Source organism: Thunnus thynnus, chromosome 12 (assembly GCF_963924715.1).
Source record: "Thunnus thynnus chromosome 12, fThuThy2.1, whole genome shotgun sequence".
Taxonomy (NCBI): Eukaryota; Metazoa; Chordata; class Actinopteri; order Scombriformes; family Scombridae; genus Thunnus; species Thunnus thynnus.
In genome coordinates, this window is record NC_089528.1 from 4,751,832 (window position 1) to 4,779,166 (window position 27,335).

Genomic DNA, 27,335 nt, shown 5'->3' on the forward strand with positions numbered 1-27,335 from the left:
ATCAGACACATAGCAGAGAGGAGGTACACACACATGCATGCATACACATAGTATCTACTTATTTATTGTCGAGTGTGTCTGCAATTGACCGTTTGATAAACCCCTGAATGGTGATTGTCCAATCAAAACTTAGCAACTGTAACTAGGCACAGCAGGCAAGTTAAGCTTTGGGATTTCTCCATATGTTGAAACAGTGGACATTGGGTATCTGCTATATCTATAGTATCTGTGTACTGTAGTAGAGGTACCTTACAGAATTAAAATAAATGTGAATCTGACCTTGAGGAACGTATAGCCAAGATCATTAAGCTCAGACAGTTTTAATTAGCAAAGAAGCCTAGAAAGGCTGATGTCTGTATTCAGCTAGATATTGTTTGTGAGTGAAAAGACACATCACTGTTCTTATCATTTCATTTTCAGGTTGTGAATTCACTAAATTGTCACTAAATTGTCAGCTGATAGTTAGCATTTAGTTACTTGCAAATGATTAAAAGTAAAACTAATAAGATTTGGTAGGGGATATGGATTCTGTAATACTGGATTTGAATTCCATAATATGCTATCGAAACCCATCATAAAGGGGGCTGTGCTTCTGAGGATTTCCAAAATCAAAAACAGAGGAGAGAAGTGTAAGTTTAAGTGTAATGGAATGGATACAACAGTGTGTTTGTCTGCTCTAACGAAAGCTGCAAACAGTAGCATGGCTGACTAACTGATTTAGTACCTACAGTAGTAATAAAAGCATAATATTACTTCCAGAGCTGGCAGCTTAAAATAACTTTATACTCCAGCAGCCCAGTCGTCAAACTCATGGGTTAGTCCTCATCCAAAAAGCATTTTCTCTTGTAATATTAAAAGTGAAAACATACGGTTTGAAAATAAGAACAATAAAGCATAAATACAATAATCATCATAACCTCTGTGCTATTTGTACATTTGTCTGTAAGGTAAGCATACAAACAGAGGATTGTCAGAACAAAATAACATTTTTCTTTATCATGATGATATCATGTATGCAGCCATCAGGTGCATAATTAAGATGCTTTTACAGGGTTTGCATTTCAAAATGAGTCAGTCTGAGTTTTCCAACAACTCATGGAGCTAACAATGATTCATTAGCTAGCTACAATAAAATCTACTAGTGACAGTTGTCATTTCAACCAGTAACATCGGCCATCCCCAGCTAGAATTGATAAACCTGCTTTTGTAAACCTGTTTGAAATCAAAGATCTATTGTTTAAAAAATGACTAAGAATCTTGAGAGGTAATTCTGCCATTATTGATTAATGACTATTATCATTATAAACTGCATATGTCAAATTGCAGAACAGTAAGCTTGAACATGTGGTGACAGTAACTAAGGGAAGTGGAGCTTAGTAACCCATCAAATAAGCATTCAGTGCTTTAAAGACTAATAGCTGTGTGTGTGTGTGTGTGTGTGTGTTTATACCTACTTGTCTCAGTGATGCGTTTGTCTGTGCTAAGGGGCTCCCTCAGTCCATCTCCCCCAAAAGGAGTAGCTGTGGGTTCCTTCACCCCATTCTCCTTAGCAACACCTCCTGGTGCTGTTGCCTTAGCAACACCTGCTGGTCCTGTTGCTGGAGCACTACTTGGTGGTGATGTCTTCTCCTCTGCCTTCTCCTCCTTTAGCCAAATATAGACACACAAGGGCAGACACGCACACACACACATACACACACACACAGACACGCGCACACACACAAAGATGTTTTTTTCTAGTGTACTACTCTCAAGCTACTGCACCATCTAGTGGTGATGGCCTGTAAAAGCACAGTGAGTCAGCAGAACCAGACAGGTTAACTGTCTATTTACTGATAATATTAATGACTGTGTTAAAGTTTGACCTTGTGTCCGTTGGTCTGTCCATTGCCGGGCCCCACATTGTCCATGGATCCAATCTTAGACTTAGCCTTAATGTTTAGCTTATGGGACTCAATCTTGACATCACCACCACCTGCAGTAAAAAGGAGGGCTAGTCTGAGACCAAAATAGAAAAGGATGAAGCTTTAAAGGAGGAAAACAGAGGAGGACAGTTTTAAGTCGGACCTGGCTTATGTTTGATGTTGTCCTTGGAGCCACATTTGGACGTCACCTTGCTCACATCAACCTTCTTATTCAGGATCTGCACCTGGGTAAGAGGAGAGATTTATACTAATTCATAAAAATGTCACATCCACTGCAATGCATCCATACTTGAGCGTTCACTCTAGGCAATTTAGAAAATCACTGTGATCCATTATCATGCACCTGGCGCACTTATAGAGAGGAAGATATTCTGTCTCTACAATACAATGGACTATGTGGGAGAACGCCATACAGCACAGCACATTCTGGACTACCTACCCATGCTTGTTTCCCCACTTTGACCTGTTTTATTGTTACTCAAGGTGCCTTTTTGTTTTGTTAGTCTGGTTAATGATTATCCATTTATGCATATAAATTGGGAAAGGATATGATTGGAGGGCGGGAGCAGGCAGTTATTAGACCATCATCACATGATTCGAGTGTATGTTCAGGATCCCAAGCAGTAATCCTGAGTCTGTGGCATCTGGCTCTGATGGATTTTAAGACCCAGTGACCTGACTGACACAGTGCTGGATGAGATCAATCAGATTTACGTACGTGATGACAGACAGGAGAGCTAACAGTCAGCTGACTATGACCCTCACTGACATTAAAATTATATTAACAAATAAACCATCATCAGCTCTGATTGCCTGACTGACACTGGAGCTCTCCCTCATAAGATGTTGCTTAAAGCAGGTTAAATATTAATGACCTGATTTTATTATATAAACACCAATGTTTGAATTCTTTCAGTTTATAGTTTCTGTGTACAGTAGTATCAGTACTTTATGGAATTAAAATAAAAGTTAATCTGAGCTTAAAGAACATATTAAATGAAAAATGAAGGAAAATATATACAAATGTCCATCAATCACTCACTTGAATACATGAAAATAAACAGTGAAATACCCCAAACAAAATGGTAAAAATAAGACCATAAGTATTGGGAACACACTGGAGAATGTGTTAAGAAACAATCTGCAAACATAATCTACAGTTTTTTTGGCGATATCCCAGGCTGGTCAACTTTTAAACTGAAGTTTTTCTTCAAATAAATCATGTTTTGGCAGTTTTCTTGCAAATGAATTCCAACGCTGCATTATTGGGAGCTTACTGAGGATGTACCTTCAATATAAGAGTGGACCCCCCCCCCTCCCAAAAAACACCCCCTTTTGACTGATATTACAGACAAAAACACTTTTAAAAGGCACCTAGTTACTACTAACAATTTCTTCGGCCCATGAAACATTTTTTTTTCTTTTTCTTTTTCTCTGCTTATTTTTCTTTAATTCCTCAAACTACATTTGTAAGTAAATCTTCGCACACTGCTCTGAGGAATTCAAACAAAATAAATAAGAAAAAAACGGAGCACGCCTTACAAAATAGGGCTGTTCCACGTACAGTATGCAGAAAATACTATGTATGTTAATATATTTTGAGCAGATCTCTTTTGTATTGAAACCCAACAGTTTCAATATGAGAGAACATATTTTGTTTCATTAAATTAAGGCAGCAGAGAGGTGATTGTGAGAGCAGCCCAGAGATGGAACATGATAGTGCAGCAGGTGTTTAGAGCAGATGGGAGCAACATCTGGAAGGGTGGGTATTAAGACCTGTGGTCAGTTTGTTTTAAGTGAAATCAATCCGAAATGCAAACACAGGGAGCAATTAATGTGCTAATTACAGTGCATTCATGCTGAGTTACTTTGAAAGTGATAACCTTTCATGTTAAATGTTTGATATTTGCAGAAAGAGCTTTCTACATTTTTAATTGAACTCCAATTGCTCCCAGGACTGATGGATGCTTGGTACAAAAAACCTTCAAATTAGATTTTCTAAATCAGCAAGCAGAGGCCTGATCGGGGATAACACAAGAATATCGGATACAGTGTACTGATTGTAGTACAGATTGATTTGATTTTCTACCAGTATTAGATCCTCTCATGCTTGCTTTAATAAGGATAAAGTGTGTAGAACAATGGTCTGACTTTTCTTGTTTTAACTGTCAGGTAAAAGTCAGATCTACAGTATGTAGTGTAGGCTTACGAATTTCTGTGTAAATACAGTCCAATCAGGTGTACATGATATAATATGCATCCAGCCATGGAGAACCAAATTTACATACCAAGATCACAAATTCTGCTTTCATCCTTTAGTGATCAAGCTTTTTGTGACTACTTTACAGGATAAAAAGAAGATTCCCAATTGTTCATGGCTGAATTTAAAATTTGCATAAAACCTTCGATGCATCCATCCTAACCAGAGTCTGCTTCCAGCTCCAGCAGTACTTACATTGCCACCTCCAGGGACATGTTTGATATTGTCCTTGGAGCCACAGCGAGACGTGACATGGCTGAAGTCCAGCTTTTTGTGCACTATCTGAACCTAAAGACAGGCAGGGAGACACACAGGCAAGCAAGAAAGAGGTTGAGGGGCAGAGTGAGAAGGGAAAGAAAGAAAGAAGGAATGAGAGAAAGAGAGAAAGAAAGAAAGGAAGGAAGGAAGAAAGAAAGAAAGAAAGAACAAGCAAGAAAGGAAGACAGAAAGAGGAGAGCAACAGAGAAGAGCAGATCAGCTGGCAGCTTAGGTTAACAGGAAACAGAGCCTTGTACTGTAACTATGGAAGACTTTCTGTCATTCAAATCAAATGATTCCTTCTACTCAAGTTCTGCAGTTTTCTGCATTATGAGATCATTAAATCAGCACATGAGGCTGCAAACATTTTGGGACATTATCTAACAATTATTATGGTTCAAAATGAGAAAGTTAAAGAAGAAGTTCCTCCCAATATGAATGTTAACATACCAGAAGATGAGGATACTGACTTAATAACAGATCGCTTCCATAAACAGCGTGATGTGAAACTAAAGCACAGGACAAACACTGGAAGGTGAGACGGAGCACATGCAACAGAATATTGCAGTGGACAGTCAGGGGTTTTGTGTCACGTGCTGGTCTAAGCAGAGAAGGAACTGCAAGCAACTAAACACAGGAGAAGATAACAGATGCTCCTTTTAGGTTAAGTGGCCCTACATTCAGCCTGTAGGGGTGATGTCTTTCTGCACTGCTAGCCTTTACCACAGTCTTAAAAGAAAAGACTCAAGCACAAGTGCAAGTGGAATTTTTGGGTTGGTTAGGAGGCCTGTATTGTTTTTGGTCTTTTGGTCAATTGTGAGTGATGACAACAAGGAAACCAAAATCATTCATATAATGTATCATGTGCTGAATGCTAATTCATTGGTATTTCATCTGTCAACTTTGTCCACAAGCAGGATATATATGTTTTTAGGGAATTTTATGCCTTTATTAGATAGCGGCAGTAGAAAGATGACAGGAAACAAGGGAGAGAGAGATGCAAGAAAGCGGATCTAATAATTTAACAACAAGGGTTACATCACAAAAACACTGTTAACCAAAAATAGCCAGAGAAACACAACACATCATAAATAAATGAATGAATAAATAAAAAGATTCATCTTGGAATTAAAAAGAGGCACCATACATACGATAAATACACAAATACAGCCAAATAAGTAAGCAGTGGGATTAAAATGCATAAGTGAAACGTGGTCTGTTGTCTGTCACGGTGTGAGATCTGACGCATGAACCAGACAGCTGGATCTCTGTATACAGATCTCTTTGCACGTCTCAGTAACAGCTAAGAGGCATGTATCTCTGATGTTAGTAGATGCAAGCTTGCAGTTAATCTTAATAATGAGACTGGACATTAGGCAGACTAACAGAAGACACCTTTGTCTTCCTGTTCCTCCTCTTTTGAATCTGTCTGATGCAATGATCCTTTCAGCCAAAACTCAAGACAGTAAACATCAAGACTTGAGAAGGTTAAGATCCACAGGAGGTGTAGAGTCTGATGTATCCCCCTGGGATGGAAATTTCACCTGTATTGCTTGATTGTCAATTTGACAAATTTTCAAGGGCCATGTTCCAAGACGTTTTCAGGGCTTGTGGAAAGCTAAAAAAAAAAAAAAAGTATCCACTCCATGCTGCCCCACAATTATCTTTAAAGGTATAGTTTGACATTTTGGGAAATAAAATGATTAATTTCCTTGCTGAGTTAGGTGAGAAGATCCCATGTGTTAGATTAGCTTAGCTTCACCTAGCATAAAGACTGGAAGCAGGGCGAAACAGCCAGACTGGCTTTATTCAACAATATGCCTACCCACTAATTAACACTTTTTTTTTGTATGTGAAATAGTTCATTAAAATCTCTGCAAAAAGGTTATCTCCAAAATATCAAACATATCATCCTTTAAAAGTCTGTTTGGTCATTGCATTAGAAATAATAGAAAAAGATTAAGAAAAAAAACTTGGTGTACACTATGTGGAGTGACAGTAGTTAAAGAGTAACAGTCCAAAAGGTTTTTCTTGGAACTACAGTATTTCAGGTGAACAACCATATAAATAGTATATGTATATACACACATAACTGTTGTACACTGACACCCCTGCAGTGTCCCATCAGTCAAAACTTCTACTTCCCAAAGTAAAATAGTTCAATCCTTCTCTTATTTTCTTAAGCATTTTCCAGTTTGTGTTCATTTTAATCAGCTACTGTACAACTAGTATTATCTCACTGAGATCATGCTAGTTCCCCATTGCCACTCAACATGATGCGCAATGAAAAGTCTACATGCACAATGAATCTCTACATTCTCCTCCACAAACGGCTCATTTAACTTCCCCTTTTCCTAGAAACCTGATGTTTTCTTTAAACAAGTGAGCTCACATTAGACCAGAATCCCTAAAGTCCCAAAAGATAATATCTTCTTATCTTGTGCACTGAAGATATTAACTGGTGCACTTGAGTTAATATCGTGTTTGCAGAAGAGATTAGATCCATCTTGTTCACAAGTTATTATCTTGTGGGCATAAGATAAAAAAAATTTCGTATTTCAGGGCTCCGTACATTTGTTTTGCACTGCATCATCAATTGTTATTATTGTTCTACTGAGGACACAAAGCGACCCTCTCTTTCCCTTCCACCACACCTCACCCCCTCTCCTTTATGGTGCAACTCGTTCCCATCCTAATGTGATATTTCATTGCCTCTGTGGTTGTATTTTAAAAAAGCCCTGCAGCAGACACAAGTCGCCTTCCTCTTTTCTCTCTGTCTCTGTCTTAGTCTCCTTCTCCAGGATGAAAATGGCATGATGACGCAGGTGGCACCAGCAAAGGATGACTCACTAAGCAGTTAGCACACATACGCTTTACGGGTGAGGACACACACACACGCACGCACACACAAAGAGCAGCAGCCTGTAAACAGCGTATGTAATATTTCTACTCTCTTTTTCTCTTTCCAAGAACACGTTGTAAGCCATCCTAATTGATTTTAGTACACAAGCGCTAGCTGCAAGGTTGTGGTCTTTGGTGGAAGAAATACTCAGATCCTTTACTAAAGTAAAAGTACCAATAGAGCAATGTAAAAATACTGCATTAGTAAAGTAAAAGTCCTGCATGAAAGATCATACTTAAGTAAAAGTACATAAGTATTATGAGCTTGATGTAGTTAATGTATTGCAGTAAAAGTAGTGGTTTGGTTCCTCTGACTGATATATTATTATATATGACATCATTAGATTATTAATACTGAAGCATCAGTGTTAGAGCAGCATGTTACTGTTGTAGCTGCTGGAGGTGGAGCTAGTTTACACTACTTTATATACAGTTAGCTAGTTTAGTCCAGTGGTTCCCAACCTAGGAGTCACCAAATAAATCTGAGGGGTCGTGAGATGATTAATGGGAGAAGAAATAAGAAAAAACAAAGTTCTGATACACAAATCTGTTCTCAGTTTTTTAAATTTTTCTCTAATCTTTGATTTTTGGTGAAATATTGGATCATTTGAACATTTATTGAAATGAAAGTATGTGAGAAGTTTAGAGGGAAAAATCACTATTTGGTGGAGCTGTTAACAACTCATAGACATCTGAAATGTGACCCCGACTACACACTGCTTTTTGTAAGACGTCAAAGGCCAAAAAGGTTGGAAACCACTGGTTTCATCTTTAACAATGTGTTGTATTTTAAAAACTTGTTATTATCCATTGTTTCAAATCTTCATCTGAAAAGTAACTAAAGCTGTCAAATAAATGTAGTGGAGTAGAAAGTACAATATTTCCCTTTGAAATGTAGTGGAGTGGAAGTATAAAGTAGCATCAAATGGAAATACTCAAGCAAAGTACAAGTACCTCATAATTGTACTGAAGTACAGTACTTGAATAAATGCACTTAGTTACTTTCCACCACTGGTTGTGGTCATCATGTCTCCTCTCTAATTTTAATAAGGAAACACCAGTGAAACTACACTATAGGGGTAGGTGACCATATTTCATGGAGTGCCACAAGATGTGTGCATACTGCAGCAATGTTGTCAAGCAATGTACCATATTGGGCATTGTGGACAAATCTACAACTAGAACTCAAGAGGTGAATGAAACGAGGAAAAGCTGCTCTTTTTCTTTGTAAACACCTTCAACAATGGCAAGTACATACAGTATGTGCATTGTTTGATTCTTGTAGTTGGTTCCTAGTTCTTCAAAATATAAAAAAATAGTAGCTTTCTTTATTATTGGTGTGTTTTGGAAGGAGTTGGAAGAAAATTTGCTTGACTAGGGGGAAGCACGTACCAACAAGCCATGGAGCCACACATAGCCAGTGAGACTGCAAAACCACAACATTTCAAAATTCAAGATGTACAACGTCAGCCATGATGTGACTGTAAAGATTTGAAGTGGAGCACATCCACATCTGCAAAATGCATGCAAAGGCTGGTTTTTGTGGTCTTTATTTCCACTGAAATTCATGTCCACTGCTAGTTAAGAGAACATAGCAACACAAACAGTAGTTGCCACTTCAATCAATATTATTTTGTACAAGGATTAACATCATGATGAAAATGTACCTGCTGGGGTGTCTCTGGGGAGAGTGGACAGATATAGAGGTGTAGATGATGATGTTGGTGAAGGATGGCGAAGAGGATGATGTAATTTGGCTGGATGTGTTGAACAGTATATGATGCTCAGTGCATGAAAATGTTAAGGTGTTATGGAAATGAAAATATAAATGATAATAAATATGGAGTTTGATTAAACTGATACACCTATTTGTTGCAGAGTATACAGGAGGCACTTCACATGTACAGGAGCAGAGGGAGGACTAAGCTGTAACATACATCAGAGCTTAAGTTTGTCATAGTAAAACATTTTTAACTGTATGTACAATATTTCAGAGAGAAGGAAATGATTCCTCACTGACTTCCTATCCACAAACACTGCTAATTGTGTTTGATGTAATGTAGATATGGCTGTGTAACTGACATTACTGGATCAGTTTGGTGACTTTGAATCTTCCCTGTTTCTGGGACAAAAAGCTGAGTCATTGTGCCAATCCATCTCTCATAATGCATTCATAGTTTTGGTCCTTTTTGGCGAGCTCTAAGGCAGGTCATCTAATGATGACATACTGTAATTAAAGTGACTGACTCCGGTGAATCCTGTGAACTGTAGGGAAATTTAAAATGTCACATGTCATGTCTTTTTATTACAACTTTTGGTCACAGCGGCTGCTATTCAGATTATATGATATTATATTGACATAAAGCTTGTTTAAAGTAAAGTCTTGTTTACGTTATTTTTTCATTTATTTGGTCAAATGAAAACAGTGAAAGGAAAACTTTCAGTCCGCTTTCAACAAAAATTGACTTTGTAATAAAAGTCATAATGAAATGAGGCAAGTGTAAACTGCAGTGTGGAGTGGTATAAGGAGATATAAACAGAAACTGTTCCCCCTCTGCTTCTTGGTGTAGAGGGATGTGGTGTATCCTGGGTGGATGTAGAATGGGCTGTGTGTGTAGTGAATGCAGACAGATGGTGGGAGGATGTACTGGTGTGTGAGGTGTGACGGTGTAGATGGCAGGGACTCACTCTGGCCTTGGCCGCAGGGTTGGAGGGGTCTGATGTCTTGTTCGGGGTGGAGGAGACCTGGGGAGACAACCACCCCCTGGTAAATACAACCTCCAACCAACCACACGCCACAACACATGGGGTGAAAGAGCGGGTGGAGGGGTGGGCACATGGGAACTAGTCAAATGGAGGGGGCCTGGACATGTGTGTTAGCACCTGGACTAATAAATCAAACAGAAACTTCATACTCCAATCCACTGACAGAATGTGGATGTTTATCATTTTAAATCACTGACATCAAGAAGCACTGGGGTTAGAAAGTGTAGTAAGAATTAATTATGGGCCAAACAAATGAGAGGATAATAAACAGATATGTGTGTTAAACTGACAATTAGATCTTCTGTATCAGATGGTTAATGACAATCATTCAAATGGCAGTAAACTGGAGCAGATGGAGCATTTTTCAAAACATAATGAATTACAGTGGATTAGTTCCAATAAAACATATGCCGTGTTAGTGACAAGAGCCAATCAAATATCAGCAGAATAAAGACGTACCCAAAAAACACCAAAACACCAATACAGACACATGAAAAATCAGTTACAAGTAGTTGTACAAGTGAAAAACACCAGTCCGATTCCTAAATACTGAGGATGGAAAAGGTGTTATACCAATCAGCCCCTGGTGAATGGGACACACCGTATTAGAATACACAGACAAACCAATATCACTATCATTGAATGGGTCAGTGCACTTATTGTGATCGCAGGGCGCCGATGTGTTTGGCTTCACTCTGATTGACAAAAAGTGACAAAAAGTAGAGGCATGTCTTTGAAAAGGAAGAACAGCAGGAACAGACCTGCAACAACAAAACAAGAGTGAATAGTCCCTAAAAATTGCATTGTCATGCTGATGCCCAGCCAGTGCTGTGTATGTCAGCCTGCTCTACCAGTATGACCAGGTAGAATAAGGTGAATGGAATATGAATAGATGTGATAGAGAAGAAATAAGATTTAAAAATTCACAGGTTTCAGACTATAGAATTCTGTTGTTTGTTTTTTTTGTTGGTTCTTTTTTACATCTGCACATCTAGCAAATGTTTACATCAATATAAAAAGCAGAAATGAAGCAGCTTCAGACTAACAGGAAGATATGCCTAATGCAAAACAATACACATTAACTTTGTATGTCTTGTGAGAGAAACATGAAAACATAAAAACACATGGAGAGGTATGGCAGGAAAAAAAAATGCACCCAAGAAAAAAAGCAAAGCAAAGAGAATGCAAGAAAGGTGAAAATAGAAGCATATTTATTCAGAAAATACACTTTCTTGCCAAGAGTTAGATGAGAAAATCAATACCACTCATGTTTTATGCTAAATATGAAGCTAGAGCTGAGATATAGTTAGCTTAGCATTAAGACTAGAAACTGGCTAAAACAGCTAGATCCCATATTCTCATATAATTATACCAACAGTATTGCTAAAACTGACATATTAACACATTGTTTCTTACAAGGGTTTTTTGTGTGTTTTTTATTTGTGTTGTTCCTATTGTGTAAAGAGCCTTAGATGAGAAGATTGATACTACTCATGTCTGTACACTAAATAGTGAAGCTAGATTCGGGAGATGACTCACTTAGCCTAGCATAAGTACTGGAAGCAGAGGGACCGCTAGTCTGGCTCACTCCAATGTTCAAAATCATCATCAAAAAGAACAAGATATGTGTTCATTAGTGAGCTTTATAGGTGTTGGTGGGCATAATTTTGAACGCTGAAGTGAACGCTCTGTAAACACAATGTCAGTAGTGGATTTTCTCCGGTCTGTAGCTTCATAATAAATGTACAGACATGAGTGGTATCAATCTTCTCATCTAACTCTTGGTAAGGAAGTGAATAAGTGTATTTCTCCAAATGTGGAGATATTCCTTTAAATACATACAATGATCCTTGTATGTGCTATTTATACAAACTTCTGTAGTTAGCATTAAAGCAGTGTTAATCTGAGGTTGTATAATTATGGTTTTGTAAAAGTTTGACTCTGTGACAGACGATGCAGCAGAGATGGAAACAGGATGAACAGGATGAACTGGACTGACTCATTATATTAAATGGCAGGGCAGACGGAGATCAGGCGTTTGTGATTCAAAGCGACAATACAAACATTTCCCCAAGACGGGCTGTCGCAAACATTGAAGGGACATATACAACACAACCAGGTGTCTGAGCCATGCCAGTCCATGACCTGATGGACTAAAGATAGCATGTATGCACAGGAACAATTGTTGTTGTTTGGTAAAAGTCACTGCGTGTGTGTGTGTGAATGTTACAACAGGTGGAAAGTGGCACTAAGTTACTTGTATAGGATAAACCCAGGAATATAAGGAGAAGCTAAATTCTTTCAGAAACATGATGTTTGAGTCTAACAGAACATATCTGTGTGCATAAAGAGCACGTAGACCAAATGACCTCTTACCTTAAGGCAATAAGGATGTCAGGGAAACACTGAACAGGACTAAATACCCAGCTTCTTCCCACCAGTCACAGAGGAAAAGGGACAGTTTTTGGAATTAACAACTTTGTTCTCTTCCAGATACAAGCAGACTGCAGACTGTTCCCCTCAACCCACAGACAACCTGGATGAACTATCCCCCACCCACTCCCTTCTCTAGGTTCACAAAATGTATGGACACGCCGCATTCCTTCTTGAGTCTCTCTAAGTCTCTAAGTCCCTCTCTCTTCCACTACACTTTCTACTCACAATTAGTGTCTGAATTGGTCAGGAATGTCACTATAAAGAGTAAAAATACATATCTCAATTTGTCTAACCAATGTTAACCTCTATTGTGTTTTAGAACAATTTAATTAGTTTGATATTATGCTACATTCTGTCTCATTCTACATACTGGCTTGGCTTTTTATTTTGGGCTTTTTCTTTTTCTTGCTTGCTGACAGCTGCTGCGGTGTCTTCTGTGTTCTTTTTCTTGATGCCTTGTCAGACGTTATGGCCTGTGTAGCATTTCGGGCATTGTCTGTTTCATTTTTTCCCTGAGAGATGCAATCTCCAGAAAAGAGGAACTCTCAACTAAAAAGCAGAGGACTGCAAAGATGTCTAAGCTACAAGCCAAGCCACGCCATTTTCCATCTGAATAATCTATTATTTTTGTAATCTCCTATTTTTTGCGCGTAGTTCAATTTTTTTTTTCTTTTTAACTTTTCCAAGGATCCTTTTTGTATCTAGAGCTCCAGCTTCAACTCTAAAGACTACAACTACATGCACCAAGAGCGAAAGCACACAACCCTACTACGTGTTTATGTGGTTTCTGAGAGTCTGAGGCTCCCCAGGCGCCACTCAACCTGCAGCTTTTAACATCTGGCTGTGGCCTCAGCCCCCCCCCCCCGTTTGAGTGTTTTTATTGGTTTTAGTTATTTACTCCTCAGTGCGCCTTTGACTCATTTTTGACAACCCTCGTCATTCATTCATTCTGTCAGCAATAACATGTTAATCTTATTTGCCCATTCACTCACATATTCATTCATTCATTCATTGTGTATGTGCATGTGTATGTGTATGTAGTTCCCTATTCATCCTTAAACCTTGGTAGTTAAATAAATATCTTGATTTATAGTCAAGTTGTTGTATCTGTGTATTCCTTTTTATCAGAGATGAAGGTCACTGTATTCAGAATTCACAACTTTTCCTCCTAATTAATTAATTAATTATTAATTAGGTAATTAATAAAGGGGGGGGGGGGGGTGCCCCTGTCTTAACGAGTGCTTATTATTAATTTCCAAGTGTGATGTATTAACCCTTACATGCTGGAAGACAGGTCCACCTTTCAGGATGGTGGGGAGAGTAAGAAACAATGCACATGGCAGCATTTCACACTGATCAGCAATTAATAGACAAAGAAAGGGATAGAACAAAGTGGAGGGCAGATTGGAGATTAAAAGGTAGATGGCAGATCTAAGAATGAATAATGAAACACAAAGACATAAATAGATGGAGTAGTAGCCTTCTCTTCAATATCTGCAGTGCAGAGGTGAGATGTTTCTGAGTCCTATATGTGGGTGTTATAGTTCTGTTCACAGTCTGACTCTATATATTGGTTGATCTGTCTTTGTTTTCACTCTGGTCTGAACTGGCACAGCATATACTCTCTCTCAGTGATAAAGAGGACCGTGTGTGTTTTAAATGTGCTCTGGGTCACAAATTGTTTGTGATAACTGCATTTGCCATTTGTGTTTCTTTGTGTAGTGCTTGTGCTTGGTATTGTTTTATCCTCTGAGTCCAAGGTTTTCTTCAGTTTTATCTCTGCCTTGCTTTGGTTTTATTCTTGTGAGTTGGTAACCTCTTGTGTCCCTCATGCATGCCTGTAGCTCTGCCCAGCCTGTTTTCCTCTGCTCACCAGCCTTGTGTCAGCCTGCCACACCCTCCTAATCACTTTGTTACCCGATCATCATGTTCCCTCCTTATTCTGGTCCCTGCTCACCCCAGCTGTGCCTTGTTTTGCGATTAGTCCCCTGTGTATATATATATATATACTTGTCTGTTCTCTTAGTTGTTTGTCAGGTCATTGTCTATGTTTCCGGTGTTTGAGCTCGTCTCGGTCTCTTGTTTCATGCCAGCCTGTTACTTGACTGCTGAACTCAAAGTAAAGATCTTAAATCAGTAATTCTGCCTCAGTCTCTGCATTAGAGTGCACCTGCTCTGCTACCTGTGACAGTGGGATATCACACATATCTGTCACATGAGGTGCAGAATTGTGTGTTAACCACTTGACTGTTTTTTCACAACATTCTAATTGTTGGGAAAGTGGTGTTGTATTCCCCCCTCTTCTTGAAATAATTGCTCTTGAACTAATACTAATTTGTTGTTAACAGTGTACAGAATGTCCTCCCCTCTTCACACCACAAGCACTGTGTTGCTTTACACAGCAAAGACATGAGTATAAGATGCTCACAACACTTCAGTACAGCATTGCAAATGTGACTGAATCCAGTGTGTTCAAGACAGACTCCAAGACAGAGCTTGTAGTGATCTTCTGTTGGTTTTAGTGATCAGTTACAGACCAAGACATTGCTTTAGAGCTTTGTTAGGATTTAAGGAACATGTTTACAAAGCTCCACAAAATTGACTTCCACACCAATCAGCCCTTCTTCAAGGCAATGATTTACTACGGATATCTCTTTTATTGCAAGTAGGTGAATTAGGTGCTCGATTGAATTAGGTGCTGGATTGTCTTTTGGGAGATCAAGACTACATCAACACCGAAGTTTTTGATAACGTTTTCCAGAATGAATCTGAAAACACCAGCCTCATGTTTTAAGTGTATATGGGGAAAAAACAGAGCTTTTGAAGATAATAATGTAAACCTGATCAGACTCAGGGTGGGGCGGTGTGACACTAAAACTTATTTATGAATATTTTGTCAGATGATTTGGTGATCATAAAAGAGTGATTAACTTCAGCAGCAGAGAAATTAAAAACTGGCTATAGTACTTTTTAGAAAACTAGCAAGTTGCTGTTCATTATAGAGTGCGGCTTGGGCCGCATATTTCTGTCCAAATCCAACCCTAGTCTGACACAATTAATGTAAACTGAAGCAAAGAGTTTGTGTTTCCCTGTCACGCAATTGTTGTTACAATGTTACAGCTTACCTGTTACCCTGATTACACAATACATGTGTGGGCACCTTGTACATGAATGTCAAAAGGCGTTGTTTTATAATGGCTATAGGTAGGTTGTTTTAACTTGAAGAACTTGAAGCACCATGTCAAGTAGGTGGGCCCAGGCAACGTGACCTAACCCAAACTATGGATGTCAACGGTTAACTGTGAATTGGTTAACCATCAGTTACACATGTCGGACTATACGTTAATTTTCATGCTTCCAAGAGCCTGGTAGGAGAGTGTGTGAGTATGTAACTATACTATGATGTATAGTTAGTTAGTAACAGTAGTTTTCAAAAAAACAGTTGTTGGAAAAGGGTGGGTCATTTTATAATGAGGGTTGCCTTATATTTGGGCCAATATAGTACCAGCACTATGCTGTATCACATTAAGAACAAGCACTGCATGGCTGCCATGTCTGAGGATGGCTCACATTTGCAGCCAAAGATCATGTGGCTGTACCTGGGGGGAAAATGTGATGTGCGCCAGTCCGAGGCCATCACTCGGTTGGTGTACAGAATGATTGAGACAGATATGCTGCTGATCAGTGTGTTAGAGGACGAGGGATTAAAAGAGATTGTTCAGTACCTGACAGCCGAGAATGTCATACCACTGCTACTGTGACTAAACACAATGAAAAACACTTTGAGGAGAAGAAGGATGAGCTAAAAGTCAAGCTAGCAAGGGCAGACAAGCTAGCTCTGACCACCTACTGCTGGACAGCTCTCACAAACGAAAACTAAATCACAGCTTTTTTCAAAATGAATGGTCCTGTTGGGCTTGGGTTGAGTATCCACCCTTTAATTCATTAAACAAGTACAACACAGTGTTAACTTTTCAAGGACAGACTGAGTATCATTCATTCTGACAGCCATTTTGGTCCCAGTGTAGAGGAAGCCTTTTGAGTAAGACATGTTATTAATGAATAACAAACAAATAACAAACTAACAAGTGTCAAATCTTTAGCTGATACAAGAAAATCATTCTCTGGGTTGAAAGTTACACCACTGTTCTGAATAATTAAATAATTCATAGACGTTGCTCACTTGTCCTACCTTTCCTCCACCAGGCTGGTACTTGATGTTGTCAATGGATCCGATCTTGGAGCGGACGTTCTTCAGATCCGGTGTTGGTGCATTGATAGGCCGGGGGGTTCGAGGAGCACGGGGCACTGGTGGCTTCTTCTCCAGTGCGGTCTGCTTGGGCACAGGGGGTTTGGTGATAACCCGGCGGCGGTGACTGGTAGCGGCTTCACCATTGGTGGAGGCAGCCGGGGTAGCAGGAGTGGTGGTGGAGGCTGGACGAGGACGAGCTACAGAAAACAGTAACAAAAATTGTTACTGGTCATTTTTATGAAATATGAGCTCAAGGAGATATAGATATAATGGTTCACAATGTTTTTATGTGTGACCACGCTATTTAATCATAAATGAGCTGAAATCAAGTAAACCAGCTATGTCTAGTAAAGAGGAAAGAAGAGTCACTTGTCTAGTGACATTTGTAGAATTCCGGGAGAACAACATTAAAATGATTGAAGTATTGTCACATAACTTAGTGTTTTCTTATACTTTCTTACCTGTAGGTTTGGGCTTCTTGGCCTCTCCTGTCTTGCTCTCAGGCTTGTCATTCTTGCTCGCTGTAGAGGTAAACACAGCCTTAACAACACTAATTTGAAACAAAAATATAATTAATGAGATTGTAATTAATTCACAGAGTGTTTTAATAAAAGAAAAGAAAGAAAAAGAAGAGATGTAAGTGGTTTGGCACAGTGAGAGTCACACAGTTTTGATTTTCTATCATTAAGATATTTCAAATTAAGGTGTACTTAAATCAAAATGTCTTATTTTGAGTTTATCACCATCTGAGCTCACTCTAGAAATAGACAGATACCTATACATGATAACTGCAGCTATGAGGCAGATAATGAGGAGCTGGTTAAAACATACTCCATCTTCATTTAAAAACTGTAAGTCAAAAGTAAATGAAATTTTAGAAATGGAAAGAATAACCTATAGATTCAAAAATCAAGAACTGAGATATTTGAGACGGTGGAGTAAATGGATTTAATATGAGGCCCACAACTAAACAAGACAGAGGAGTTTATTATTGAAGGAGGCAGATGAAGTATAACATACAGGTTCAGCTGTAATCAATTCAATATTAAACAGATGGCCTTAAAGGATTACTTAATATAAATGGTCAATTTTTTGTATTTCCCTTCTTTACATACTATTATAGTTTTTCTCCTTCCATTTTTGTTTATCCATTTTTCCTTCTTTCCTTCCTTTCTCCTTTACAGAAATATATATATATATATATATATATATATATATATATATATATATATATACACTTCATAACTACAGAACTGGTTGTAGATGGCTGACAACTGTAAAAAGTCCTGCAGTTGACTGCTCATATCAAGTCTTCTTAATTGCTCAGTTGTATGGAAACACTGTGGACTGGTGACTTGAGGATCTTGCTTGCTGAGTCATTCCACCAACTATTAAGGTGAGGCAGTAAGTCAGTCTGTCATGTTGATGATAAAGCTGAGCAGCATATATTACTGCCACCCTGTGGCAGAGGCATTGAAGTCAGTGTAAAGGAAAATCTGAGATTTCTTTTGAAACACATTATACATCTTAGAAAATATTTGCTGAAAACATGTGAAAAGACTGAACTATGTAGTTCTGGGTTACTAGCATGAGCGTTGTTAACTCAGAGGTTGTTCAGTTGAGCCCTGCTTTCAGCGACTTCAGCAGACACACCGCCAGCGTTTCAGCGTTTGCTACTATTTTTAAACCTAACTTTATATACTTGGCAATTTTTTTAATCATTCAAATTTAGCTGGGAGGTTAATAACACATTTTTCTGTGGTGTGATAAACTCAGAACACATATTTATTATTGCTTTACACAGACCTTTACTTATCTGCTGCCATTGGGTCAATAGCCACAAAACTAATGGAGTTCACTCATGCATCTAAACTGAAATACACAAAATACACACATCTCTGTGAACTGGTTGAATGAATCATATTCTCTGAGGGTGATGAGCTGAAGTGCACAAAAAGCAGAAATTTTTTTTGACTAACACGGCTCAGACTTAGTCATAGCTCCCTTGCTTAGAGAGGTGAGATACTGTTTGTGATGTGCGGATAAAAATACCCATCTGGTGTCTTCAAAAGACAGCCCTTGAAACCGATAAAATGTAACATATGCTAGCAACTCAGTTAGCCTGTTGCCTGGAGTGGTGCCAGTCTACATTCTGAGTCATTTTTCCAGCTACTGTAGAGAGTTCAGGTCCTGTTGTAGAGGTCATGTTGCACTGGCAGCACTATGAACAAGCCAAAGCAGAGTAGAGATGCTGCCTGTGACAGCAGTGTTCATATCACACAATCAGGTGCAGAGGGCAGGCAGACACTGTGTGGTTATGTGTGTGTATGTGTGTGCATTTACCAGCAGTTTTGCTCGCAGCAGTTGCAGAGGAACCATTCTTATTGGCAGTTGAACGGGGAGCAGGAGTAGCCTTTGGCACAGGTGGGCGTTTCTCAGCCGTACCATTTTCTGGAGTCTGGAAAACAAACCAGAAGAGAGATACAATAAGAGATGTGTGTGTGTGTGTGTGTGTGTGTGTGTGTGTGTGTGTGTGTGTGTGTGTGTGTGTGCATGTGTGTGTTTTTCACTGTCTGCATCCAGTGACTGTCTATGTGTAATTCTGCATGTGCAGTAGGAGTGTGTTTGCTGTTGCTGCTGTGTGTATAAAAACTATATCATCCTGTTCTCCTGTGTATTGGAAGGCCAATCATGTAACCATGAAATAAGCAGAGAATGAAAACAAGGAGAGGAAAGAAGGTGAAGACAGAGGTAAGAAAAAGAGGAGGGGAGGACTGGGAAAGGATTAAGATGTTGTGTAATATTGTCAGATCTAAAAAAAACAGATCTAAAAAGAAAAACAACCTGAGATAGTGATGGTAGAAAGAACATTTGATGTAAGAATTCTTAAAGATCCCACGTTTTCAGACATAAAACACTCTGTCTGATATGGTTTTTCCACAAGAAGTTCAATTACCTTGTTAAATATTCGTAAAATTATACCTCCACCTTCTCTCATATTGAAAAATCCAGAATCTATGAATGTACAAATATTTCTGATGTCAAAACTTTAACTGCTGCCTCCTGCTTCACTGTAAAGTCCATTCTCAGTGTTTGTGCACTGGAGGCTTCAAGTTTCCACATCACACTTGTGTGAGTTGCATACTGGACCACAATTAGCTTCCAAATTAGTTGTCACAAATCACGCTTATAGATAAACGCCTTTAACTCAGATTTAAGGTGAGCACAGAGAAACTTTCCACATTTAACAGATATATGTGAACACAAACTCTGCACATACATCATTCTGCACAGTGAAGCTCAAATATTCAACTGAGGTTACAATAAGCAAAACATTTTTGAGTGGAGGGGGACTTTAATGGACCATACAGATATAAGATATATAAATATATATATAAAATAAACTAATTACAAAAACTTAATGTATCTACCTATGTACAGTATAGTATACTCACCTTTGCATCCTTGGCAGTTGCTGTTGGCGGCCGCTTAGTGGCGGTGGGTGTGGGCGCCTTGGGTACAGGGCTTTTTTTATTGGCTGAGGCTGTGGTGGGGGAAGGGCGTTTGGCCAAGGTGGCCTCGCCACTGGTGGAGAGGGTGGATGGGCGGGATTTGGCTGAGTTTGGTTTGGTTGAACCCACGTCAGGCTGGTGATAATGGAATTAAAAGGAGCCACAACAACACAGTAAAAAAGGGAGGAGGCCAGGAAAGAAAGAAAAAGATAAGTTTAGAGGAAAAAAGAAGGGAGTGTGTAGGAAAAAAAGGAAAAAGGAAGACAGATAAAGAAAGAAAAAAACAGAGATGCAATCAGTGATTGCAATGACAGCGTGATATGGCAGCACAGCCAGCATCATATGACAATCATAAAACATGTCATAAATCATGAAATTAAATTCCAGAGCTCATGAGCAGTAAATTATACAATTATAAGCCTTAAAGGATTTAGCTGATGATTTTCTATATTTTTTCTTATTATCAACAAATCTCATGTGCAGAATCAAACCAACAATGAACTCGTCAAGTATTGTGTGTGTATCAAAACTTGATATATCTTACTCCTCTTTGCCATCGACCTTCGTTGTCCAAAAACTATTAAAAACACATCAACGAACAAGAAAATTTAATAGTTTTTGGACAACAACAGAGCTCTATGGCACAGAGGCATGCGATATATCAGACTTTGTAAACACGTGCCATACTTGTAAGTAGGATGAGCTCATTGCTGGTTTGGCTCTGCACATGACATTTGTTGACAATAAGAAAACATAGAAAATCACCCACTAAATCCTTTAAATGTGATGAAATGAGCAGCAGTCCAAAAATAGCACATGATATGGAAGTCAGGTCTCGGATATTGGACACACTCGTACACAAACACAAAGACATAATACATAATATAGAGACAGAGGGCAATTTAATCCCGCCCACCCCGGAGGGGAAAACAATTCTTTGCTCTCCATTGACTTTGTATTGTGTGAAGGTGGCTCCTTGTCACAGAAAAATGCCTAAAAGCTGCTGTGGTGTGGGATGCACTACCAACAGGTTAAGGAACCCCTAACTAAGTTTGTATAAGCTGCCAAACCGACAAACTGAGCATTTAGGAAGGCAAAATAGGATAATGATACAGAGCTATGTGCCGTTTGGTGGGAGAGACAGACCCTACCTGAACCAAAAACCTCAATTAAAAATAACACACATAACTGGACACATTACTAGTCACAGAGAACATGCAGATTGAAAGTAAAAACAGAACAAGTATGCAATGTATGTAATTAACATTTAAATCACAGAATAGCTAAACTGCATTCAGCTGAAATGCTAGCTGTAAAAATAGCCTGGATGGGAAATTATTGTAGGACTATGCGTGTAATTTTCCTGCCTATGTTTACAAACTGTACTCACTATATAAGCTGTGAAAAGTGTCATGTCACCCTGTTATGTAGTTTGTATGTTTGCTATACAGTTGTGCTATCTCTACTATGGACGTCATGTTAGCTCTTGCATTCATGTATTGCATCTTAATGTAACTGGTTTCAGCTTATGCTAAAAACTACCTTTTCCTCTCTGGTAGATGTAGGGTGTTAATCCTTTGACATACTGAAATCTAATGTTTCTGGCTAGCTACAGGCATTTTGTTAGCGTTTCAGCCCTTGGTCGCATATTAGTTTTCCCCCCCGGTGGGCGTGGTTTTCAGAGTATGACGTGTTGCACTTTGTATCTATGGTCAATGCTAGCAAGCAGGGAGCATGCTAGTGCTAGTCAGTCACAATAGTTCTTGTGGCTACTTTCTCTGTGCTGTACTGTTAACTTCCTCTTGGTATTTTGTTCTGAGGACTGTTCATTATTTCATTTAATAAAAAGTTATTGTAGAGGGGAAAAAAGCTCCCAGAGGTGGCTAGTTTGAGAACTGTCAGTTAACAAACTCACAGTTTATTCAGAGATATATTTTTACCATCGTCTCCTGTCGCATAACTGTCTACAAATCATACCTTTTTTGTGAAGAATTTATCATCTGACAGAGGAGGTTAAATAAAAATGGAAGGTGCGACACAGCTAATGAGCTACAATAGCTTCCACCATTTTGGACTCTGTGCTTGTCTGTTCCCTTAGCCTGGTTTGCTGTTCCTTAACAGCATGAATTTGCATGTCAAAGTTAATCAAAACTGAACTTGACGCAAGAGATTTGCACAGATTTACTCCATTCATGTGACTGGGCCTTGAGACAGACAGACATCAAACACAGGCAGAGACACACACACACATACACATAGGAGGACGACAGAAGCAGCAGAAGCAGCGCACCAACTGTGGTGTTTGTGTGTGAGTGTGTGAACAAGTGTGTCTGTGTGTTTTGCTCGAGGGCACTTTAACGGACTGTTGTTGGACGACCCGGCTGTGGCAGAGTTCACAGCTGTGACCGTTGGGTGACAGGACTGTTTCTGTAACCACTGGACACCCTGCCAGCTTGAGTGTGTGAATCTGTATGCACGAAATGTGTGTTTGGGTATTGTATATGTGTGTGTTGGTGTGTGTGTGTGAGATTCACCTTGTTCTTGCTGTCAGGGCTTGGCAGGGTCTTGCTGCCATTGCCTGTTGGAGACTTGGCAGTCCCTTTCCCCCCCTTCTCCTCCTTCTCAGCCGGCTTCTTCTCCTCTTCCTTCTTCTCATCTTTGTCGGTCTTCTCCGGCTTGTCCACCTTCTCTGCCTTCTCATTGGCTTTGTTGTTTTTCTCTGCAGTCATCTTCTCCGTCTTTTCCTCGTCTTTGAGAATCTTCTCGGACTTCAGGTCCTTGTCTGGACTGCTGTCCTTCTTCTGCTGCTCCTCTTTCTCTTTCTTGTCAGAGGTGTCCATCTTCTCTGTCTTGCTGGACATGATGTCTGTCTTCTCCTGCTTGTCCTTGTTGTCAGATTTCACTGTGAGAGAAAGAATTTCATTGTGAGTTATAGTCTATTTTACTGAAACCATGCAGGGTAAATCTGAAGGTATATAAAAAACATATTTCATGCAATAAGAAAAAAAGTTAATGTAACAGGTCAGTTAACAGAGGTCCTCTCTTAAAAATGACCTTGACTGTTGAATGTTTGGATTCCTTACATGCTGTTCAATGTTAGAATCAGCATTGCATTTGGGGCATATAAAGTGACATATGACAGAACCTTTGAATGCCTGACAAACATTTAAGCACAAATGTGATCTACCTGCCAGTCAGACTCATGACTCATACTGTGAAAGCTGTCTGACATTTCTGTACGCACTGATCCTATATGTAAGGAATATCTTCACAGACATCATCTATCACATTACGTCACACCAGCAGATGATTCTCGGAACATTGGGTAAACAGGCCAACCCTAGTTACAGTATTCCATATGCAAATGCCCACAACGGTGATGCTGTATCTTTAGAAGCCACGGTCACTGCGGTCATATCCAACCATGATAAAAGAGGTGAGCAGACTGTTTTATGACTTCTATGAATTTGATGATTCCTCTCCTCTCTCTCCTATACTTAGTGCACTGACTTTGTGATGTTTGACTAATTTGTTAATAACAGGAGCGATGGCGGGTGCTAGGAGCAGTTAACATTTGTCATGCTGATCAAAAAATGATGTCAATTTCACAGTTATTAACAGAGTACTCCACAGATTTAACATTCACTCCTGTAATATTGTCTGACTCATGATGGACAGTTTAAAAAGGGACCAAAATCGATGCAGCAGACCCAGAGATATTGAACTTTTTATTTCACAGATTCTTCTTCCTTATGAAAACCTGGGGCCTACATTACCAACAATGCAACTCAACTGCTAACAGTTTGATCAGAGATTGGAGTGTCTTATGCTAGTGGCAGCTAATGTAGCCTAGAGCTGCTAGCCTCTGGCAGAGATGAGGAGCTACAGAGGTTTGGTAACCTCACTGCTTTTAAACTCCACAATCCCAGATTGTTTTCATTTTCAAACTTGTATTCTTCAGATCCAACCGACACTGACTCAAGTGACATCACTTGAGGCAATTTATCAGATTTCAAACTTCTAGCTCCCTCTGGAGACACAAAAGGCTTTACACAACGTTTTTCACATATGCAGTAGTACTTCCCTGCACCTGGAAACACACTTTGATGTGTGATGAATTCTCTGTACAGCTATGTCACTCTCGGTGTTTTTGTGGTACTTTTTTGTCACAGTTTTTCTGGATCTGGCACAGGAAGATGACATTTCCATTCTTAATCCACATTTTAAAAAAACAATAATAATCAGAATTTTTTTTTTTTCAAATCTGAATTTGAGAAGTATGTGTCCATTGAGTGCTCACTGTTCTTCATCGTGTGTGTGTGCCAGGATTATAAAAACACCATCCAGAGACATCCATCCTCGTCAGAGGAAACACTGGGTCAGACTTGGGTTACAGCACCAATGTTGCTAACAGCGTGATTCATGGGATGAGTTCCAGTATGAGAGAGAGAAAGAGAATGAAGAGAAGGCAAGAGGAAAGTATGACAAAGAAAGGTTTGAAAGGTTGATGGGGTTATGGACAGACAGCCTGCTGGGGTATGTGGTGGGAGGTGGGGGAGGCAAAAGCTTGGGGCAGAAAGAGACAGGGGCTCATTGTTGTCACTAAGGCATCTCTTATATAACAGTGACAGTGGACAGGTCTGGTTATGCTCAGCCCTAATGTCCCCTCATTTTCCTCGACGCTGAGGTTTGCTGTGATAACTGCTCTATCTACTCTGAAAACCAATGCCAATTTGCTGTTGTTGTGCTTTTTCAGCAATCAAGCAGACAACATCTCGCTAGAACTACAGCTGCCGTCAAACAAAATACATTTTGTTACATTACTTTAAACTGTGGCTGCAAACTAGCTCAGCCTGGAGCTCAAATCAGGCACTGGCTAATTCTGGAGAATTCTCACATGAATGGCTCATGTGTGGTCATGCAGGCATAAAAATGCTACAGTATGTTCTGCGCACAGAGTCACTGTCATCAGGGACAGATTTAGTGATTTGGGGGCCCCAGGCAAACTCTGTGTATGAGCCAAACTTTGGAATTAATTAGTTTTTATTGTTCTTATTCGTCCTTGTGTACCAGCCTAATAAGCTATGATTAAAATATATGTTTTTATAATATGAAAGGGCTCAATGTTTAAATGTATTTGTAAATTTAAAAAAATAGCATTAAGTAACATGTAATTTAATTTATTTCAGCGGTTAAGAATAATTTCATGCACCCTGGCAAATAAGTACTGCCCCTTTAAGAGAGAGAGTGCCCTCTTGCAACACCTGTAGGCAGTCAATTTAGGTTAATTAGTTCATGCATGATGTAGCTGTGGAATTTATTTTGTTATCCTGAACTTACTGGACCTTACAATAAAATTGTGCATTGTTTCATCATACAAAGACTGGTGTGGATAATTTAAGCCTACAGCAGGGCATGTGTAAGCCTCTACATTCTGTCGTGCTTTGTTTTTTCCCTCTCTCGAACTGGGAATGTTGGTGTTGGCTGTAGCAGAAGAAGTACTCAAAACCTTTTTCTTGAGTAAAACTATTCACACCGCACGGTAAAAACACTGTAAAAGTGAAAGTCCTGCGTTCTAATTTTCACATAAAAGTGAAGAGTGAAAGAGTGGTATTAGTAGCATAATGTACTTTAAATATACTTAACTTGTGTTCAAGGTGGAGCTTTTAATTCTTATATAATGCTGGATAGTTTAATCAATAATAATGCATCATATTTTAATTGATGTGAATAGATCTGAATCTTCAGTGTATCAAGTAACATTTATCTGTCTGGTAAATATAGTGGTACAATGTTTTCCTCCAAAGTAAAAGTGCTTTGGGGTCGGTCCTTTTTTAGCTATTTCAGGGCACAATGAGATTAGGTAGTAATTTAATTCAATATTTTTCATATCTACACATCATAATAATCTATAGCTGTTTGGGGCCCTTTTCATTGGGGACCCTAGCCAGTTGCCTACGTTGCCTAATGGTAAAGTCCACCCCTGACTGTCATTTTTAGTGTGGTTATACTCCTCCATTTCTGTTCTCACTATTTCGTCTAACACTGTTGTTTTGCCTTGCTTTGTCAAGCTGTAATGAAGTCAAATCCTGCCTTGCAACGTTAAGCTGATGTTAATGCAAACTCATCACTAGCTGCAGCTGCTTCACAGAGGCTCTCAGTGTTTCATGCATTTTAATGTCCTTGATTGTGTTATGACCCTGAGGTTCTATGAACATTTTCAATGTATTTGTGTATGTGCTTTAATTCCCTCTGTGCATGTGTTGTGGATCTCTCTCTCCCTTCTCTCTGGTGATCCTGCTGTGCTGCCTGTGTGTGATAGGCTGCAAGTGAGCTTGACTGATTGGCTGAGTGAATGATTGGGACTGTGTGAGTGTGTAAGTTGTTCCAGGGAGCTGACTGGTTCCAGCCTCCGAGCTTGCGTTTCAATGGCCGGCTTCCCCCAGCTCCTGCTGGCTCTCATCTCTCCACTTCCAACCATCCTGCCAGCCAACATGTGTGTGTGTGGAATGTTGTAAATAGGTTTGCTAAACTGGGTGGCTGTGGCTCAGGAGGTAGAGCTAATTGTCCACTTATCAGAAGGTTGGTGGTTCAATCCTCAGCTCCTGAAGGCTGTGCCATCGGTGTGTGAGTGTGTGTGTGAATGGGTGAGTGAGTATTAGAAACACTTGGATAAAACGTGCCATATTGCTCCTGATGAGCACGTTGGCACCTCGCATGGCAGCCTCTTCCCTCAGTGTATGAATGTGTGAATGTTGGCATGTGTTGTGAAGCGCTTTGAGTGATTGGTAGACTAGAAAAGCTCTATATAAATGCAGTCAATTTACCATTAAACTGATATAATAGCCCAGGTTCGGTAGGGGTGTCGGTAGCAGTAACTCAAAGGTAGCGATGTGTCAGCCAAGGCAGGGAAAAAGAAGATGGCTAAGGAGGCAAACATAGATGTAAAGAACGAAGGTTTCAAAATCTTCCAAGTTCTATTGTTTCTAATTATTGATTTATTAGGCCTCAAGGAAACAAATGAC

The 27,335-nt window shown here is 39.4% G+C and overlaps 1 protein-coding gene and 1 long non-coding RNA gene across 11 annotated transcripts in view; one reads left to right on the forward strand and one right to left on the reverse strand.

Annotated features, from left to right (window-relative positions):
* Nucleotides 1-27,335, reverse strand: part of map4l (microtubule associated protein 4 like) — a 126,140-nt gene that overhangs the window by 7,506 nt on the left and 91,299 nt on the right. For 3 of the 10 annotated variants that reach the window (XM_067604945.1, XM_067604944.1, XM_067604951.1), the window contains 10 exons: nucleotides 22,845-23,212; nucleotides 20,254-20,445; nucleotides 19,142-19,256; nucleotides 17,260-17,319; nucleotides 16,730-16,995; nucleotides 10,033-10,089; nucleotides 4,381-4,473; nucleotides 2,068-2,149; nucleotides 1,866-1,975; nucleotides 1,455-1,644 (listed from right to left, as the gene is read on the reverse strand). In XM_067604945.1, coding sequence (XP_067461046.1) covers nucleotides 1,455-1,644; nucleotides 1,866-1,975; nucleotides 2,068-2,149; nucleotides 4,381-4,473; nucleotides 10,033-10,089; nucleotides 16,730-16,995; nucleotides 17,260-17,319; nucleotides 19,142-19,256; nucleotides 20,254-20,445; nucleotides 22,845-23,212 — 1,533 coding nt within the window. The other 7 variants (XM_067604946.1, XM_067604950.1, XM_067604948.1 and 4 more) reach the window with 7 other exon arrangements.
* Nucleotides 2,046-12,681, forward strand: LOC137193658 (uncharacterized). The gene is made up of 3 exons (XR_010930868.1): nucleotides 2,046-2,153; nucleotides 7,232-7,322; nucleotides 12,604-12,681. It is a non-coding gene; the product is annotated as an uncharacterized lncRNA (long non-coding RNA).